The sequence below is a fragment of the Arachis duranensis genome, chromosome 3 (assembly GCF_000817695.3).
Source record: "Arachis duranensis cultivar V14167 chromosome 3, aradu.V14167.gnm2.J7QH, whole genome shotgun sequence".
NCBI classification, from domain to species: domain Eukaryota; kingdom Viridiplantae; phylum Streptophyta; class Magnoliopsida; order Fabales; family Fabaceae; genus Arachis; species Arachis duranensis.
The window spans coordinates 27470275-27489591 of NC_029774.3; the positions used below are offsets into that span (position 1 = coordinate 27470275).

At 31.8% G+C, this 19317-nt stretch overlaps 2 protein-coding genes and 1 pseudogene across 6 annotated transcripts; 1 reads left to right on the forward strand and 2 right to left on the reverse strand.

Moving 5' to 3' along the window:
* Window positions 1-644: 644 nt before the first annotated feature.
* On the forward strand, window positions 645-4227 carry LOC107478324 (G-type lectin S-receptor-like serine/threonine-protein kinase At4g27290). Of its 5 annotated transcripts, none has more exons than XR_008006875.1 (7): window positions 645-1946; window positions 2244-2348; window positions 2483-2625; window positions 2701-2908; window positions 3005-3242; window positions 3347-3471; window positions 3555-3691. XR_008006875.1 is itself a non-coding variant. In XM_016098464.3 (7 exons), exons 1-7 carry the CDS (start codon window positions 668-670, stop codon window positions 3861-3863), a joined length of 2433 nt encoding a protein of 810 aa, XP_015953950.1. In that variant the 5' UTR covers window positions 645-667; the 3' UTR covers window positions 3864-4227. The 5 variants fall into 5 exon arrangements, 3 of the variants coding, with proteins under 3 accessions (XP_015953950.1, XP_052114735.1, XP_020993669.1); XR_008006876.1 differs by having other exon boundaries at window positions 3544-3656; XM_016098464.3 differs by having other exon boundaries at window positions 3321-3471; window positions 3555-4227.
* Window positions 4228-5280: 1053 nt separating this feature from the next.
* On the reverse strand, window positions 5281-9068 carry LOC107478352 (G-type lectin S-receptor-like serine/threonine-protein kinase At4g27290). The gene is made up of 7 exons (XM_021138011.2): window positions 7639-9068; window positions 6895-6996; window positions 6657-6814; window positions 6357-6567; window positions 5987-6224; window positions 5757-5907; window positions 5281-5667 (listed from the first exon to the last, which is right to left on the reverse strand). The coding sequence occupies exons 1-7, from the start codon at window positions 8447-8449 to the stop codon at window positions 5365-5367; spliced, it is 1974 nt and encodes a 657-aa protein (XP_020993670.1). The 5' UTR covers window positions 8450-9068; the 3' UTR covers window positions 5281-5364.
* A 1383-nt stretch (window positions 9069-10451) lies between these two features.
* LOC107478323 (G-type lectin S-receptor-like serine/threonine-protein kinase At4g27290) lies at window positions 10452-14668 on the reverse strand (annotated as a pseudogene).
* Window positions 14669-19317: the final 4649 nt, after the last annotated feature.

Here is a 19317-nt window from a genome sequence, read left to right on the forward strand (position 1 = left end):
CAAAACATATTATTTTAAGATTTTGAATTTATTTATTTTAAAAAAATACATAAATTATTTATATTAGAGTTATACAAAATTGCATCTTCATTTTTTGTCATTTTTTTATTTGCATTAATTGCTACACTTTGTCTTTTCATGCATTTTTTTTATTTGTAAATAATTAAAAAAATGAATGAATGAGAATGAAAAATATATAAAAATATCTTAAATTTTAAAAATTTTTGACAATTGGTATGAGAGATTAAAAAATAAAGAGTAGTAGGAGTCTTACTATATATAAATTGTAAAATTTGAATATGTTATAGAATTTATAAATTTGTAACTGAAATTTTTTATAATTATAATTATTATGACATTTTTAATGTATATTTATTACATACTTTTAATGTATATTTATTACATTTAATTAGCACTTGATGTTTTAATTGAATAATAATATATAAGAATTTTTTGTTTTAATTTTTTTTAAACATTTTACTAAATGGTGATTGGTTGATTTTCATCTTTTACCAAATCATTAAAATTGTTGATGTGGCATCGTTAGCAAAGAAAAGATACTTTAAACTTATTGTGAAAAAAGTTAGTATCAGCTTTTATATATTATAAATAGATTTTGTCAATAAACCAACCAGGAAAGCTCATTCGGGGCTCGTGAAAGACATTAATGAGAAACTTCAAAATGTTACTTATTTTGTTGTTTCTAGTATCCTACATGAGAGGCTCGACTTCTTTACACAGTTTAGGAATGAGTGAATGTATTCGTGATGGTGGCGAGACTTTGCTTTCAGCTGATGCAAGTTTCGAACTGGGTTTCTTCAGCCCTGGAACTTCAACAAATCGATATTTGGGTGTCTGGTACACAGATGTATCAGGAAAGCAAACAGTTGTGTGGGTGGCCAACAGAGAAACACCACTCCACAACAAGTCAGGGATCCTCATGTTAAACGAAATGGGGATTCTTCAACTTCGCACCGGGGCAAACGCTACTATTCTTTGGTCGTCCAAGGTATCAGACGAAGCCTTTAAATTGAGTAATTCGACAGCAGAGCTCTTTGATTCAGGAAATCTTGTGGTGAAAAGTGGGCAGGATGAGGACAGCTTCTTGTGGCAGAGTTTTGATTATCCCTGTGACACTTTGATGCCGGGAATGAAGCTCGGACTAAAATCTGGCATAGATAGATATTTGTCAAGCTGGAAAAGTACAGATGACCCTGCAGTGGGAGAATATTCCATCAAAATTGATCGTAAAGGGTATCCGCAACTAGTTCAGATGAAAGGATCCTTCATTAACGCTAGAGAGGGCTCATGGAATGGCATTTATTTCACTGGATATCCGAATCTGCAACAGAGCATTTTTAAACGAGAATTTGTATTCAATGATACAGAGGTGTATTATGAGTTTGATATACTTGATAGATCAATTTTCAAAATATTTAGAGCCACCCCTTCAGGTGGTTGGGAAAACATGGTATGGACAAGTCAAACTGCCGAAACTACTACGTCCGGGGGGCAGGATGCATGCGACAGTTATGCATTCTGCGGTTCGAATTCTGTATGCAACATTGGTGATAATGTTGCGTCATGTGAATGCCTCAAAGGATATGTTCCCAAGTTTCCTCAACAATGGAATGTGTCATATTGGTCCAATGGTTGTGTTAGAAAGACTAGGAAGACTTCATCGGCGTGTAATAACACACAAGGCTTCTTGAGGTACAAAGACATGAAATTGCCGGACACATCTTCTTCATGGTTTAATAAGGCAATGAATCTTGAGGAATGTCAGAAGTCATGCTTGAAAAATTGTTCTTGTACGGCTTATGCGAATTTGGATATTCGTAATGGAGGAACTGGTTGTCTGCTTTGGTTTGATCACCTTATTGACATTCGGCAATTCTCACAAGAGGGTCAAGACCTTTACATCAAAGTCCCTAGTTCTGAGTTAGGTAACTCTTTTGTTTTTAATTCTTCATCTCCTTTTCCATTTTAGTTTCTTGTAGAATAATTAGGTAACTTCTGAGCAGGTTAAATTAATTTTAGAAGAAAGTGTCTTTGGTAGTTACCTCAATTATATGAATATTATGGTATTGCAATTAGAGATGACATGCTTAAGGTGAGACCATTATTTCCTTTATAAGGATTCAACGTAAAGAAACAATAAAACTTTGCCAATTTCATTCAATCGAGCTACTGTCAAAATTGTTGAGTAATTGTGTCCTACATCTGTGTTGATCATAATGTAGCTAATGACCATGGAAACAAGAAGATAAAGACGGTAGCAATTGCTGTTGGAGTGATTATTTTTGGATTAATCTGTTGGGTTATCATAATGCTAATTAAATATCCAGGTAAACACTGTAATGATATAATTTTCCATATAGGCATTGTACAAAAGAGAAATTAGAAAAAAAATTTGTGCAAGTTCTACGAGTAATGGATTCATATTTTGTATCCATCCATTGTTGTTTTTCCAACCAATCAGGGTTCGCAAGAAATATAAGGAAAAATAAACAAAGACAAGATGTTGATCTCCCAATATTTGATTTCTCAGTCTTAGCTAAAGCTACAGACAACTTTTCAAGCAACAAAAAACTTGGAGAAGGTGGTTTTGGACCAGTATACAAGGTGATAAGAAAATCAACCCAGGACTTTATTTTTTCTTAACATTTTTTTATAATACAATTTTATTTATCTTTTCAGGCTACTATAAATGGTCAAGAACTAGCAGTTAAAAGACTTCCAAAAAAGTCTGGCCAAGGATCAGAAGAATTCAAAAATGAGGTAGTGTTAATAGCCAAGCTTCAACATCGTAATCTTGTAAAACTTCTTGGTTGTTGCATTCAGGGGGAAGAAAAAATATTGGTCTATGAATACATGCCTAACAAAAGCTTGGATCACTTTGTTTTTGGTAAGAACTATTTCAATTTATATAGAAATATGTTTATGGCAATTTTTAATATTTCTACAACAAAAGTTATGCTAAGAATTGTACATAACTGATTAGATGAAACAAGAAGAAAGACAGTAGATTGGCTTAAGCGTTTCAACATTATTGGCGGCATTGCTCGAGGACTTCTTTATCTCCATCAAGATTCTAGACTAAAGATTATACATAGAGATCTTAAAACTAGTAATATTCTTTTAGATGCAAATTTAAATCCCAAAATATCAGATTTTGGCTTGGCTCGAACCTTTTTTGGTGATCAAGTTGAGGCAAATACGAATAGAGTTGCTGGAACATAGTAAGATATTTCTCCCTAATTATGACTTGTTTCTCCATATTATGTTTGTTTATTTTAATTACTAATTTATGCTTTCAGTGGTTATATGCCTCCTGAATATGCAGTACATGGACAATTTTCAGAGAAATCAGATGTATTTAGTTATGGTGTGATAGTATTAGAGTTGTTAAGTGCGAAACGGAATAGAGAATTCTCAGATTCCGAAAACTACCTTAATCTACTTGGACATGTAAGTAAAATTTTTAGAGAGAACTAAAGAGTCAATTTTGGATGATTTCCACTCTACTAATTTGATTACCAGCATGATTTTAGGCATGGAGATTATGGACTGAGGATAGGCCACTGGAACTATTGGATGAAGTGATAAGGGAAAATTGCAACCATTGTGAAGCGATAAGATGCATACAAGTGGGCTTACTATGTGTGCAACAAAGACCAGAAGATAGGCCAAGTATGTCATTGGTGGTTCTAATGCTAAATGGCGAGAAAATGTTGCCCAAACCAAATTTTCCTGGATTTTACATTGATAGAGGTGTTCAACTTCAAGCAGATTCTTCATTGCCGAACAACACATTCTTTTCAGCTAACCAAATTTCGATAACAATATTAGAAGCTAGATAGAATATGGAGAAAGGAAAGGGTCGTCATCATACTTTTATGTATAAATTAAGCTGACTAGCTAACTCATTTTAGGTTAAAAAACGGTTTATTCATGAAATTTTATACTTTTTTATTTGTTGTTTTTGGTACGAATTTTTGTTTCTCTTGTCTTTCGCATATAATTCAGACATATGTGTGTGAAATACACAGACCTTAGTAACAAAGGCAACTATGTATACTTGCATGTTGGGAGACTATGTCCGGGTTAGCTACCGGATGTGTCGGGTTCTGCCAGTTTAACCGACATGTGAGCTCATAGCCAGTAGAACAGACATGCATCATATGCATCTATGTGACATTGTTTGAGTGTGTATATTATACTTGGTTTGCCTATATGAATAATTCTGTTTAACTACTAATTGCTATACTTGATGTAAATACTCTTGATTGTGTTTGAACTGTATTACTTGTGATTGTGACTGTTGGTTTGGATTATGGTGGTTGGAGTGTGAATGTGTGATTTGATTTTGTATTGCGTCGAAGGCCGTGATGTGATATTGTTTTGGACCGAAGGCCGTGATTGGATGAATCAGTGATAAGTTTGATGAAATTACTCCTTTTGGTATATACAGGGAAAGATTACGATATATTGTGTTTAATTGGAATTTTAATAAATTCAAAATATGAATTTGAATTTTGGATAATTAACTAATAGTTTTCGAAAAGGTTTTAGTTTTTGGATGATTAACAGTTGATTTTCAAAAAGATTTATAAGACGAGCGATGATTACTGAAATCGAAAAATAGTTTTCTTTTAAATATCTTCTTATGACAATTTTTAAAAACCCCTTACTGAAAATCAGCGAAGACGATTCTTAAAAACTCCTTACTGAAAATCAACAAACACGATGTTCTCACTTCCCCTATAGATTTCTCTTTTCAAGACGGACGAAGAGTTTAAGGAGTTTCTTCCGAGTATCTGAATGTATTCTATATTATTGTATATACAGTTATAGTCTTTCCTCGTCTTTATTATTATATTTTGTAAGAGAGATAGGAGTTGTAATGATATGTATCTATTACTATTTATAAGTTACTTGTATACGAAATTTGGTACGTTTATATGTAAGTACATGTGTGTGTGATTTAAATTGGGTTATATATTCATGCTTGATTGAAACGAAAAAGTATTTTCGGTTTTCAAAGAAAACAGCGATACAGTTTTGAGTTAAAAACTCATATTTTATTATTAAATATATTGAAGTTGTCATATTCTCGCTCAGAGTACAGCCAAAAGTGTAAAATTCTGATAGTAAGGGTGTTATAGTAAACATTACTAATAAAACTGTATAAACTCATATCCATGTAGATAAATTTTAGAATAATAAGGCAATTTTTCACTAAATACTCTTTTAAAGTCATAAAATAAAAATGTGTAATTGCATAATACCGTACAATTCTTTTAAACCAGCAATGTATTGAATAATTAGTAGGTTCACCCTTGTACTTTTTGTCTTTGTACTTTATCTAGCTTCTAACACTGTGATGGAAACTTCATTTCGCGACATGCAATTTTCCAACAAAGCATCTAATTCAGGAATGGTATCTCTTTCAATGTAAAATGCAGGAACTTTTGGATTGGGCAATAATTTTTCACCATTTAGCATCAAAACAACAGATGACATGTTAGGCCTATCTTCTGGCCTTTGTTGAACGCATAGTAGGCCAACTTGTATGCATTTTGTTGCTTCAGAAGGTGTGAACCTTTCCCCTAATGCTTCATCTAGTAGTTCTAATTGTCTTCCTTCACTCCATAGCCTCCATGCCTAAAAGAGAAGCAAAGAAATTAGTGTATTATTAGTGAGTAACTAAATATACATACTAATTAGTTAGATAATCAAGTTATTGTGCGTACGTATCCAAGAAGATTATGACACTGTTCTGGATCGGAAAATTCTCTGATCTTTTTTCCACTTACAATCTCTAAAACTATCACTCCATAACTGAAGACGTCTGATTTCGTAGAGAAATGCCCACGTACAGCATATTCAGGAGGCATATAACCACTAAAATATTCATTTTTTAAGCAAAAGTTAGTTGCATTCCAATGACATTAGAAAATAATAAAAGAAAATGCTAGCTTACTATGTTCCAGCAACTTTAGTTGTATTTGCCTCAATTTGATCTCCTAACAACGTTCGAGCTAAGCCAAAATCAGATATTTTTGGATCCAGATTTGCATCAAGTAGAATATTGCTGGTTTTTAGATCTCTATGAATAATTCTTAACCTAGAATCTTGATGAAGATAAAGAAGTCCTCGAGCAATGCCACAAATAATATTGAAACGCTTAGGCCATTCCAGCAGGTGCCTTCTAGTTTCATCTAGCAGCCATCAATTACAAACAAGTATGTTTAGTATATATACCAGTTGCAATACTCCAAAGTATCATAACCAATGGATAAACAGTAAGAAACTATCATAAATATTTTAGAGCAAATGATAAAGGCTCAAACCGAAAATAAAGTTGTCCAAGCTTTTATTGGGCATATATTCATAGATCAACATTATGTCTTCTTCCTCTATGCAGCATCCAAGAAGCTTTACAAGATTACGATGCTGAAGTTTAGCTATCAACACCACTTCATTTTTAAACTCTTCCAATCCTTGTCCAGAATTTTTCGAAAGCCTTTTCACAGCTAACTCTTGACCATTTGTCAATGTGCCCTGAAGATCTTTCATATTCACTAGTTAGAAAATTTTTTATTAGAAATGAAATTTAAGTTTTTGGATAAGTTGTATTTATTTATTTTTACCTTGTATACTGGTCCGAAACCACCTTCACCTAGTTTGTTACAGCTTGAGAAGTTTTGAGTGGCTTTAACAATGACTGAAAAGTCAAATGTTGGTAGATAAATCTCTTCTTTTTTCAGTATACTTTCATAATGCTTCCTGTAAATAAATCTTGCTACCCCTGATTGGTTTGAACATAAAATGAATAAGTAACTATCATTAAATGTGGACTAGATCTTAATTAAATTATGCTTAATGTACCTCGCTTTCTGAGTATCAATGCGCAGGCACATGTTAATCCAAAAATAATCCCACCAACTGTTATTCCTATTATTAGCATCATCTTCTTTCTGCGGCCATTATCTGCAACATAAATATATGAAAGATGCACACATTATTTGATTAATCACCAATTATTAAGTTACTAATTTCTTATGACTAAGGGAATATGTATTTAAATTATGTTTTCTTGCTTGAGGAAGTTGGAATTAAAAAATAAAAGTATAACTAACAAGCATCACTAATATAACTTCCTTGATATTAGTTAGCATAGTCTGGTAATTAATCCTTGTATATTACTGCCTTTGATATTCACTGTCTACATTGAATTTTGTAACATTCATGATATGACCCTTCAATTATATAAGTTACTCTTTTCTGCCCCTATGGTAGTAGGATAAGATACAACATAGAAATTGATCTTAAAAAGGAAATAGAACACAAATAAAAACATTTAACAAAGAAAAGAAGGCATAGTATGAAGAAGGGCGTAAGCATCCCAGGTTAACGCAGGATCTGGGAAAGGGTTGCACTAAAAAAGTGTAATGTATGCAGTCTAACCTTATAATTACATGAGTAACTGTTTCCACGGCTTACTCAACCGCTCGAAGGCTCCAGTAGGTGAATGGAGAAATTAAAATATAAAATTTTGACGGGTAATCTTTCTTGAGTGATGTCCAAGTATAAAATGCATTAAACTAATGATGAGAAAGAAATGGTGAGTACCTAGTTCAGAAGCAGGGACTCTGATATAAAGATCTTGTCCCCCTTGAGTGAATCTCCTCATGTCAACCATATCATCAAACCAAAGTAAACAGCCACTCCCTCCATCAAGAACATACAAGTTCGAATAAGAAGTACAAGAACAATTCTCCAAACACTTGTTTCGACAATCCTCAAGGCTCAAGATCTCATTGAACCATGAAAAAGAAGTGTCCGGCAATTTCATCTCTGTATATTTCCAGAACCCATCACTGCTACTTCCATTGACACAATCAGATTTAACATTCCTCGCAACACAACCGTTAGACCAATACGATATATTCCATTGTTCAGGAAACTTAGGAACATAGCCTTTCAGGCATTCACAGGTTGGAAGATTACCATCGAGAATGCATACAGAGTTGGCACCGCACAAAGCGAAGCGTTCGCACTCGTCTTGAACGCCGGTGGAGATGACATTTCTGGTGTTACTCTGATTAGTCCAAGCGTAAGTTTGTCCTAGGCCAGAAGCTCTTAGTTTATATATTGAGACAATTGATTTGTCAAGTATATCGCATTCTAAAAACACTTGTTTATCATTCATGAGAAATCGTTGTCTATATTGTGACAGTTGATGAGTTGGATAACCTGAAAAACCCACTCCATTCCAAGATCCTCCTCTGAATATCTTTTTTGATCCCTTGAATGTGAAAAACTGTGGATATCCTTTTGTTACTATTCTTAGAAAATACTCTCCCTCGGACGGATCATCGTCGCTCTTCCAAGATGATAAGAAATATTCTTTTCGAGTTACTAAGTCCCATCCGATCTTCATTCCTCCGGCACGAACGTATCGCCTGGATAATCAAAACTCTGCCACAGAAAATCATTTCTCTCCTTGGTTTCTGTATTCTTCAACACAAGATTTCCCGAGTCCAAGACTTGCGCGATTGGATTACTCGATTTCCCCGGTGTGTTGTTGAATGAGGACCAAATTGTGCTGTTTGTGCCACTGAGAATCACAAGTGCACCGTTTTGGTTGAGTTTCAAAACTCCGGAATTGCTCTCAAGTGGTATTTCTCGGTTGGCAACCCATATAACTGTTAAAGGGGACACATTTTTGTACCATATACCTAAGTATCAGTTTGTTGAATTTCCAGGGCTGAAGAAACCAACTTCAAATGTTCCACCTGAAGAGACTAAGGTCTCACCGTCTTGAAGAGATTGATTCAGAGCTAAACTAATAAAACTACCTAGTGAAGTGGTGGTTCTTATGAAGGAAAGTAGAAGAAAGAAAATAAGTGATAACATGATGATGGTGTTGTCCATAATTATTTTGATCTTTCCTCAAAGCAATAATGGCTGCTTTCTTGGTCACTGTACTAGGGAAAACGGTTATGAAGATGTGTAAGTCTCGGTTAGATAGCATAATTCTGATTAGGCATCAAAATAGGATGATTCCATCATAATTAATGGTTTTAATGAGGAGAGAGTTTTAAAGGGTGCTCATGAATGAGAACAAACCTTAGTTGCTTTATTTTTGTACATATGATGTACAATTTATTAATAAAAAAGTATAAGTCGAAAATATTAAATAATATGAATAATAGATATATTCAATTTAATATTAAGTTGATTTATGGGTAAAGTAGGAATGATTCTGGATGAGTAAACGCGTCCATATGTTGAATGAACATTGTTAGTCTCCATTGTCGTTAGTGAAAAAACTTTTTTCCCAAGTCAATGAGAAAGTCCGTGCGGCAACAATAAACAAATAATGTAGTGTTGGTTGGTTTACCTGCAATAGCACACTATAGTAAATGGTTAAATTCGTTGTAAAATATTTATTTTTTAAATTAATTTTTAAATTTTTGTAATTAAATTTAATTTTTAAAAATTTTAACTTAATTATATTAATTTTTTCTTGAAACATCAACTAATTATCATGTGACACATGGCATTAACCTACTACATTATCTTCTATCCAACAAAAGACTAATATAACTAAATAATTTATTTAAAAATTAATTTAAAAAATAAATAAATTTTTTAGGACTAATCTAACAAGTTACTCTTCTTAATATCTCTGTTGACATCGTCAAACTTTATAATTGAAAAGATTGTCTTTGAAATCACTAAGATGATTCGTACGTGTTCTTGTACGATAGGCCGAAAGGGTTTCTACTTTCTACTCTATCTTCAACATTCAAGTATTCAACAAGTCACGAGTGTCTCAACCTCAATGATTCCCGTGTTTAATGTTACAGAAATTAGTCAGTTATTACTTGTTACTCTTAGACCGTAGTATTCGCAAACTAGCTATAATTAACTACGGATATAGATTTAAAAAAAAATCTCGTTTATTAAATAAATTATTATGTATTAAATTTTTAATATGTGATATAAATTAAAAATATTATTATTATTAAAAATATTGTNGACCGTGGATAAAGAGTGCGAGAACAATTGCGCATATAATTTGAAGATGTCGAAAGTAGCGTGTCAAGGTGCAACTGTTAGTTGATATAAAAAGTATATAAATAGAATTTTAGGTTAATATTATAGGGAATTTAATGTTTTTTTAAAAAAATATTTATAAATTCAAAAAACTCTTGGGCTTTTTAGCATCAGAGAATAGAAATGGAGAATATTAAGTAATTTCTGTAAATTTAAAATACGACTAATTTTTTTTATATGAAAAAAATATTAATATTTTTATTAAAAATAAAATTATTGAATATAATTTTAGATGAGTGAATTTTGTAAGTCAAAAGTTAGGGAATGTGTTGCAACAAATGAGGGCGTGTGTGGCAACATCCCAACTAACACGCAAGATACGTGTTCGAATATTTTCACAATAATATAATATATTTTTAACATGGAAAGAATATGAGATCATGTATGATGCATAATTACAGGTATCTTGCTATTTTCTTGCCTTCATATTCTACTTGCCTCTAATATTGTGATGGAAGTTTCATTGGGCGAGAGCAGTGTGCATTTTGTCAATAAAGCATCTCCTTCACTTGTAACATCTCCTTCAGAATAAAAACCAGGAATCCTTGGCTTTGGCAATAATTTCTCACCATTTAACATTAGAACCACAGATGACATATCTGGCCTATCTTGAGGTTTTTGTTGCACACATAACAGGGCCACGTGTATGCATCGAATCACTTCAAAAGGCGTGCATCCTTCGCGTAACACTTCATCCAACAGTTCCAACTGTCTTCCTTCTGTCCATAATTTCCATGCCTATAATTGTAGTAATCCCTTAATGAGTTTGAAGCAATTCAGATTTCACTAACTGACTATGAAGCGAAGCTACTATACTTACATGCCCGAGAAGATTATGACAGTGCTCGGGATCTGAAAATTCTCTATTCTTCTGTTCACTTATTATCTCTAGAACTATCACACCAAAACTAAAGACATCTGATTTCATTGAGAAAAGTCATGTAACCACTAAAAGCATAATATTCTCAAGGTTAATAACAAAAGATAATACAATCCCATAAACCTTGGAAAGAAAGTTAACTTACTATGTCCCAGCCACCTTGTTTGTTTTTGCCCCCACTTGATCTCCTAGGATAGTACGAGCCAATCCAAAGTCCTATATTTTTGGTTCCATATTTGCATCTAATAAAATATTGCTAGTTTTTAGATCTCTATGAATAATCCTCAGCCTAGAGTCTTGATGAAGATAAAGAAGTCCTCGTGCTATGCCACCAATAATGTTGAAACGTGTAGGCCAATCTAGCAACTTCCTTTTATTTTCATCTGCCCAAATTATATGTGTGTTTTATTTAGTACTACTATGAAGGCTATGGATAACAAAGAAAAAGATTTTCAGATATGCTTCATTTTAAAGAAATTTCATACCAAAAATAAAGTGATCCAAGCTTTTGTTAGACATGTATTCATAGATCAACATTACTTTTTCTTCTTGAATGCAACAACCAAGAAGCTTCACGAGGTTTCGGTGTTGAAGTTTGGCGATCAATAGAATTTCATTTCTGAATTCCTCCATCCCTTGTACAGACCTTTCTGAAAGCATTTTAACAGCTAACTCTTGCCCATTTGTTAGTGTGCCCTGGAATTCATGTTATGCTTTTCTCAGAAAAATCTCAAAAGCTAAGTAAAAGTTTTGATCAAACATTTTATATTACCTTATACACTGGTCCAAAGCCTCCTTCTCCTAGCTTGTTACTGCTTGAGAAGTTGTCAGTGGCTTTGGCTAAGACAGACAGATCAAAATTTGGTAGACCAATGTCTTCCTTCCTCAGTATATTTTCATAATGCTTCCTGTAAATTATTCTTGCCAACCCTGGTTGAACGAATGATAAAAGTTGATAAGAATTATGAACCTGACGAATTCATTCTTAAAACATATTTTTCTGGGTGAGTAACTAGTGCCAAAATAAAATTTAGTCAAATTACCTTGTCTTCTGTGTATCATTATGCTGACACAAGTTATGAATCCAAATAAAATCACACCAACTATGATTTCTACCAACTTCTTCATTTTACTTAGACCATTATCTGCAAGATTTGATAGAAGCAAAGCATAGTTACTCACCACACTATACATGAGTTCAGTCGAAATTATAATCAGTGACCAATTTCTCTAGACTGAGGGAGTATGTAGATGAAGTAATGCATTTAGAATAGCATAGCGTGTAACGGAGGAAACTACAAAACATACACTTAAAAGATTTAAGAACTATAAACATAACTCAAAAGATTAAAACACTAACAAATAGTATTAGTTTGATGAAAAAGACAACCAACATTACTCTTTTTTTCCCATAAGAGATAGATGACTTATGTATCTGATCTAATTTATTGCGAAATCATTTGGACTTTATTTAAAAGGTACATATAAAAAAGTAACGCAAAATTTGATCTTTAGACCTATTTTCCTTTTTTTTTTAGTTTTCGACTATTCGGATAGAAATAAAATGGCAGAAAATATTTACTTGTAAAATTACTAATTTTAATGATAGAATGATTTGATTTTTCTAAGTATACTTACAAAAGAAAATTGCATTGAAATTTGACTTTAGGAACCTTTTGAGAGTAAATCTTTCATATTTGATCATTTTTGTCAAATATTTTTTTAGATTTTTTTCCCATTATATCTTTTATTTTTTTTCCTTTCGTAATTTTCAAGTAGTGTATTTTCTGCTGTTTATTCTTAGTACTAGGAGAGAAAAACCATAATGAAATCAGGAAACTAAAAGTATATTAAGTTAACTGGCATGAAAAAATAACATTTTCTACTTAACCATAGGAAAATCTTGTACCTCTACGTGCCAACTGCCAACGAATTATAGCTCAAATGACATCCTCACCTAGAAGTTCGGGTTCAAGTCTCACGCTTAACTTAAGAAAAAAAAAATTCTTGTACCTCTACATATTAGTTTCAATGGCTAGAAATACTAAAATATTCACTGAACTAACCTTGGAAATTTTCCAAGCCTTTTTTTATCTTCAACTAGAATAATAACAATTATAGCCAAATATAACTAAGAAAATAGTTTAAAGATTACCGAGTTGAGAAGCAGGGACCTTGATGTAAAGGTCTTGTCCCCATTGAGAAAACGTCCTCGTGTCAATCAGAGCTCCAAACCAGAGTAGACAACCGGTTCCTCCTCTGCGAATGTCTAAATTGGCATACGCCGTACAAGAACAGTTTTCCAGACACTTCTTCCGACATTCATCAAGGTTCATGGCCTTGCTAAACCACGACGAAGACGTGTCTGGCACTTTCATGTTTGTGTACTTAAAGAAGCCATGTGTGTTCTTATCACAATCCAATTCCGTCCTTGAAACACAACCATTAGACCAATATGACATATTCCACTGTTCTGGAAACTTGGGAACAAATCCTTTGAGACATTCACATGTAGGAGAATTACCATTCATATTGCACACAGAATAAACACCACACAAGGCATAATTTTCGCATTCATCTTCCTCCCCGGTCGAGATGACTTTTCGGCTATTGGATTGACTCGTCCAAGCAGAAAGCTCTCCATGGCCCGAAGATGTAACTGTATAAATCCAGGTAACTGATCTATCGACGGTTTTAAATACTAGATACACTTCTTTATGATTCATGATGAACTCTACTCTAATATTTTGTTTCAGTTGATGAGATGAATATCCACTAAAACTTTCTCCATTCCATGACCCTATTCTAAACCTTTTTTCAGAACCTTTATACTTAAAAAGTTGTGGATATCCCATACGGTCAATCTTTAATGAATATTCTCCCTGGCTTGGATCATCCTTACTTCTCCAAGAAGAAAGGAATATTTCTTGACCTGTCATTAAGTTCCATCCAAGCTTCATGCCCTGCATGGTAAGCGTATCGCCAGGGTAGTTGAAACTCTGCCAGAGAAACTGATTGTTGTTTGAATCTTTAACTCCATTCTTCACCACAAGATTCCCTGTCTCCAGAAGCTGTGCTATTGGATTAATAACCGCTTCGCTTGGCACATTAGAAGACCAAACAGGGCTGCTGCTGTTTGTGCCGTTGATGAGAATCACAAGGATCACAAGAACTCCTTCATTGTTGATGGTCAAGATTCCTGAATTGTTCTTGATTGGTGATTCGCGGTTGGCCACCCACACAACTGCTTTTGGGAACACATTCCTGTACCATATACCAAGATATCGATTTGTAGAAGTTCCAGGGCTGAAGAAACCAAGCTCAAATGTTCCATCACGGGAAAGCAAAGTCTCGCCGTCACGGACAAAGTGACGCGGCGTCAATGTATGTTGTGAAGTGGAGAGTTTAACAAAAGAGATAACAAAGAGCCAAACAAATAGCATTCTGTATTTCTTTGAGTTTCCCTCTACTTCTCAAATAAACTTCAATTTTTTTTTTTCTAGAAGTAGCTTGGACCTTCTTAATTGCATAAGCAATATGATATGCTTACTATTCTTTCCCACTGTTGAGAACAGCTGTGCGAGACGATTATGCTGCAGTAGTAGCAGAAGAAGAAGGATGTTTGAAAGAATAAGAACAGTGAGAGGACAAAAAAAAAAAAAGATGTGTCCGAAGGATATAGGTTGATTGAGGTAATAAAATCGTATATGTTGATTTATTTATTGTAGTCATTTGTGGTAAGCAAAAGACTTTTGAAGTCAAGGGACCATTGTAGCAAAGAAAAAGGGTGCTTAATTATTGAAGCGGATGACACAAAAAACATTAAAGATGGAGTCCTCTGACCAAGCATCTATTTATATTACGAGGATGGCTAAAAAGTCATTAAAATTCATTATTTTAATTATTAATTATTAAAAGTATAAATTAAAATATGTTGTTAAATTATTAAACTAAAAAAATTAGATTGATAATAAAAAATACAATAATGCTCTACATCCATATAAAAAATGCATCGAAGTTATCCAAGCAATATTGGTCAGACGCGCTCCCCTCTCCCCTCATTCGTTTGTCATACATGCGCTACATATAACGTGCTGCAACCTAAAGCTTTGCTTAATGTAAACCTTCTTCTCTGTTCGCGTTCTTCCTTATTGATCTGTATTGTCTTCGACGTTTTTCTCTGATCGCATTCATTTTCTCGTTTTCTTCTTTCGATCTGGTTACGTTGCATTTATCTTCTCCCTATTCTTTTTTGTTTTCTTCTTCGATTTGCACTTCTGAATCGAAAAAATGAATGACTCAACTTCAAATCAGTTGAATGAGAGCGATTTGAATTATTCTTCTGAAACGAATCAAACTGACAAAGTTTGGATTATTCAATTTTGAATCGAATTGAATGGACGGAGGTGTACTGAATTGAATTAAATTGAATTGAATTGATAATCTGTAAATTGTAGGCAGAACTGTTTGAATTTGATTTTATATAATGGATTATGTTTCGTTCACTCAGTACTATACAATTGTTTCACCATGAGTACTGTGTTCGGTTCATTATATAGAAAGCTATTGGAATTTAATTTTATATAACGGATTATGTTTCATTCACTCAATACTATACAATTGTTTCACCATGAGTACGCATTCGGTTCATTATGCAGAAAACTGTTCAAATTTGATTTTATATAATGAATTCTATTTCGTTCACTCAGTATTATACAATTGTTTCATTATGAGTACTGTGTTCTATTCATTATGCAGAAAGCTGTTTGAATTTGATTTTATATAATGAATTATGTTTCGTTCACTCAATATTATACAATTGTTTCACCATGAGTATGTGTTCGGTTCATTATGCAGAAAGATGTTCGAATTTGAATTTATATAATGGATAATGTTCCATTCATTTAGTACTATACAATTGTTTCACCATAATAACATGTTCGATTCATTTCTATTCTGCACAATTCAAAATTCTTCCTTCTCACCTTCTACTACTTCTTCACTAGAGAGAGAAGGAGGAAAAGATAAAAAATACAACAGTAACAACAACAAAAGAATGACGATAAGGAGAAAACATGTGAAGAAGAAAGAACGCGAAAAAGAATGAGGAGAATGAGGAGGAGGAATGTGAAGAAGGCGAAGAAGAAGAAGAAGACGCTCCATGCGTAAACGAGCGTGAGAAGAAGAAGAAGAAAAAGCGCCGGAGAAGAAGAAGAAGCGCGGGGAGAAGAGAAGAAGAAGAGAAGAAGCGTTGGACAAGAGCGATTTTATGTGTGTTGGGTGCGTGTCTTTTACTTTTCATTTAATGGTATAGTGTTTTTTTAGTATTAGACCAATTTAAATGAACTTGATACAAAATTATATAGATGTATAGCATGACCGTAAAAAATAATAAATTTTAATAATTTTTTAATATTTTTATAATATTATATTATACAAAAATGCTTTTAGTTATTATAGGATGAGGGATACTGTTTTTTCTAATTGTGCCACGTAAATAATTTTAATAGATATCAATAATTATACTCAAAGAAAGAAAGAAAAAATATGTTCATACCTTTATTTTCTATGTTCTAATATATCAAATAGTAATTCAATCGATTTAATCGTGATTGAATTAAAATAATCGAATTATAATAAATAATATAAAAATTATAAACAACATACAAAAATATATAAATTAAAAATATATCATTGTCTAATTTAAAAAATTATAATCTCATTTAATTATAACACAAAAGTTAAATAGCAATAGAAATATTCAAATTCTAAATATAAAAAGGCAACATTACGATTTGTCATCAATATTCGAATAGACTAGTAATAATAAAAATATAATACTACAACAACAACAATTTAGCTTTAACTGATAATAAATAAGTTAAATATTTTTTTATTTTTAATATTTTGGGTCAAAACTAAAATTAGTTTTGATTTTTTTATTAATATCATCCTCAACGTTAGAAAAAAATTTTTTAAATAAATAAAAAAAATTTTATTTACAAAAATATGTAATTTGTAGCATCTTTTTACTGATTTACACTGTATTACTTTATAAACGAGATATGATACCTCAATTTTGAGTCAAAATTTCGGTAGAGATTGTGCTTGAGCTTCCCCTAAAATATCAAAATCACAATATTTTAACATTCACATACCCAAAACGCGAATTGAAGAGAAATTTCGAAAATAGCTCAAGATTCTTAGAAGCACTTATCTTAAAAGATGGTATATAATTGAAAAGCACGACGAGATAGTCGCATGGCCATAAATGAATCTTTGATCGGAACTATGGTTTCAAAGTTATGTCGATTTAAAGATTAGAGTGAATAATAACTTAGGACAAGTTCTTCATTCTCTCTTCTCTCTATCCATTGCCCTCTCTCTCTCTCTCTCTTCATGGTGGAGTGGCTAAAATATTTGCTAAGTGAGGAATTTTGTGTCTTGAGTTTGGACTTTGGGCCCAGTGTGAGCTCGTTTTGTGAATTTTGGTCCGTTGGCCCTATTTTAGGCCGAAACCTTTAGAATAGATGTCTAGATTTCTATTCTAAATATTTTTCTCGTCATTTTTACAGTTTTAATTCCCTCACACGCTGTAACGAACAGACTTAAACCGGTACAACTAATTGAGGGGTTTTATGTCTCGAATTTGGGCTTTGGGCCAATGTGGGCTCGTTTTGTGAATTTTGGTCCGTTGGCTCTATCTTGAGTTAAAACTTTTAGAATAAGTGTCTAGATTTCTATTCTAAATCTTTTTCTCGTCATTTTTATAATTTTAATTCCCTCACATGCCATAACGGACAGACTTAAGCCGATATAGCTAATTTTAACGCTAATACGTATTTTTTCGCAATTTTTTATATTTAATTAGATTTTACACATAAAATTCAAAATACCACTAAATATAATTAAAGATTCTATATTTAATTTCTAACCTGATTCACCTCAAGTAATTTATTAATGAGAGACAAACTTATAATTTAAGAAAAGACTTTTGTGATTAGTAGGTATTATTATGAATCACTTGTTCTTGAACGATATCATGTTTTTTTTAGATATAACAAAGGTTTTTCTTTTAAAAAAATTAAAGTAGTTGTACTTAGTGAAAACTTTAACAAATCCTTTCGTGAAAATTAAGGCAAGATATGATACATTCAGTTATGTATATATCTTATCTTTAATAATTTTATTAGGTATTTAAATAATAAAAAATATAAAACTATTTTTAGATATAAATACAACTGTTTTAATTCAAGGCGAGATAAATAAGTTAGTAAATTTCAACAACAATAATGTAATATTGATCATATTACTTTAACTCTAAAAATGAATATAGTACTAACAGATAAAATAGTCCAAGTAGCTTTTAACAAAGATAATTCTCCACGATAGCATTTTTTTGCCATTATAATAAAAAAGATTTAAGAACAAAATTGATCACATGTTAAATTATAGTTGTTTAGATAAGTTTTAACATAAAAATAAGAGAATTTGAAAATTTTATTCATAAATTATGAAAAACTATCTATAAATTCAAGGTTCATCTTTAAATATTTCTTGTTAAGTATGGAGTGTAGCACACCTTGTTAGTTTGTTAAATTCGAACTTTTCATTTATGATATTTTATTTGAAGGGTCTGGATTTAAAAAGGCAACCTGTTAATTAGGTTAACTATTTTTTTTTATAAAATTTGGATTTTTTTGTAAATTTTAGATATTGGGCTAAAGTTCAAAACAAAAAATAGCATATGAATTTATTTATAATATATAAAAGCTGATACCAACTTTTTTCACAATGAGTTTAAACTATCTTTTCTTTCTTAACGATGCCACATCAACAATTTTAATGATTTGGCAAAAGATGAAAATCAACCAATCACCATTTAGTAAAATGTTTAAAAAAATTAAAACAAAAAACTCTTATCTATTATTATTCAATTAAAACATCAAGTGCTAATTAAATGTAATAAATATACATTAAAAGTGTCATAATAATAATAATTATAAAAAATTTCAGTTACAAATTTATAAATTCTATAACATATTCAAATTTTACAATTTATATATAGTAAGACTCCTACTACTCTTTATTTTTTAATCTCTCATACCAATTGTCAAAAATTTTTAAAATTTAAGATATTTTTATATATTTTTCATTCTCATTCATTCATTTTTTTAATTATTTACAAATAAAAAAATGCATGAAAAGACAAAGTATAGCAATTAATGCAAATAAAAAAATGACAAAAAATGAAGATGCAATTTTGTATAACTCTAATATAAATAACTTATGTATTTTTTTAAAAT

What these genes read in the sequence shown, in the direction of transcription:
- LOC107478352 (XM_021138011.2), bottom strand. Translation starts at nt 8,449, where the DNA reads ATGAAGATCGGATGGGACTTAGTAACTCGAAAAGAATATTTCTTATCA. An exon ending in AGTCCCTGCTTCTGAACTAG is followed by an intron (nt 6,997 to 7,638) that starts GTACTCACCATT and finishes TTTATGTTGCAG; the next exon opens with ATAATGGCCGCAGAAAGAAG. An exon ending in ACTAAAGTTGCTGGAACATA is followed by an intron (nt 5,908 to 5,986) that starts GTAAGCTAGCAT and finishes TGAATATTTTAG; the next exon opens with TGGTTATATGCCTCCTGAAT.
- LOC107478324 (XM_016098464.3), top strand. Translation starts at nt 668, where the DNA reads ATGAGAAACTTCAAAATGTTACTTATTTTGTTGTTTCTAGTATCCTAC. An exon ending in AATGCTAATTAAATATCCAG is followed by an intron (nt 2,349 to 2,482) that starts GTAAACACTGTA and finishes CCAACCAATCAG; the next exon opens with GGTTCGCAAGAAATATAAGG. An exon ending in ACCTTAATCTACTTGGACAT is followed by an intron (nt 3,472 to 3,554) that starts GTAAGTAAAATT and finishes GCATGATTTTAG; the next exon opens with GCATGGAGATTATGGACTGA.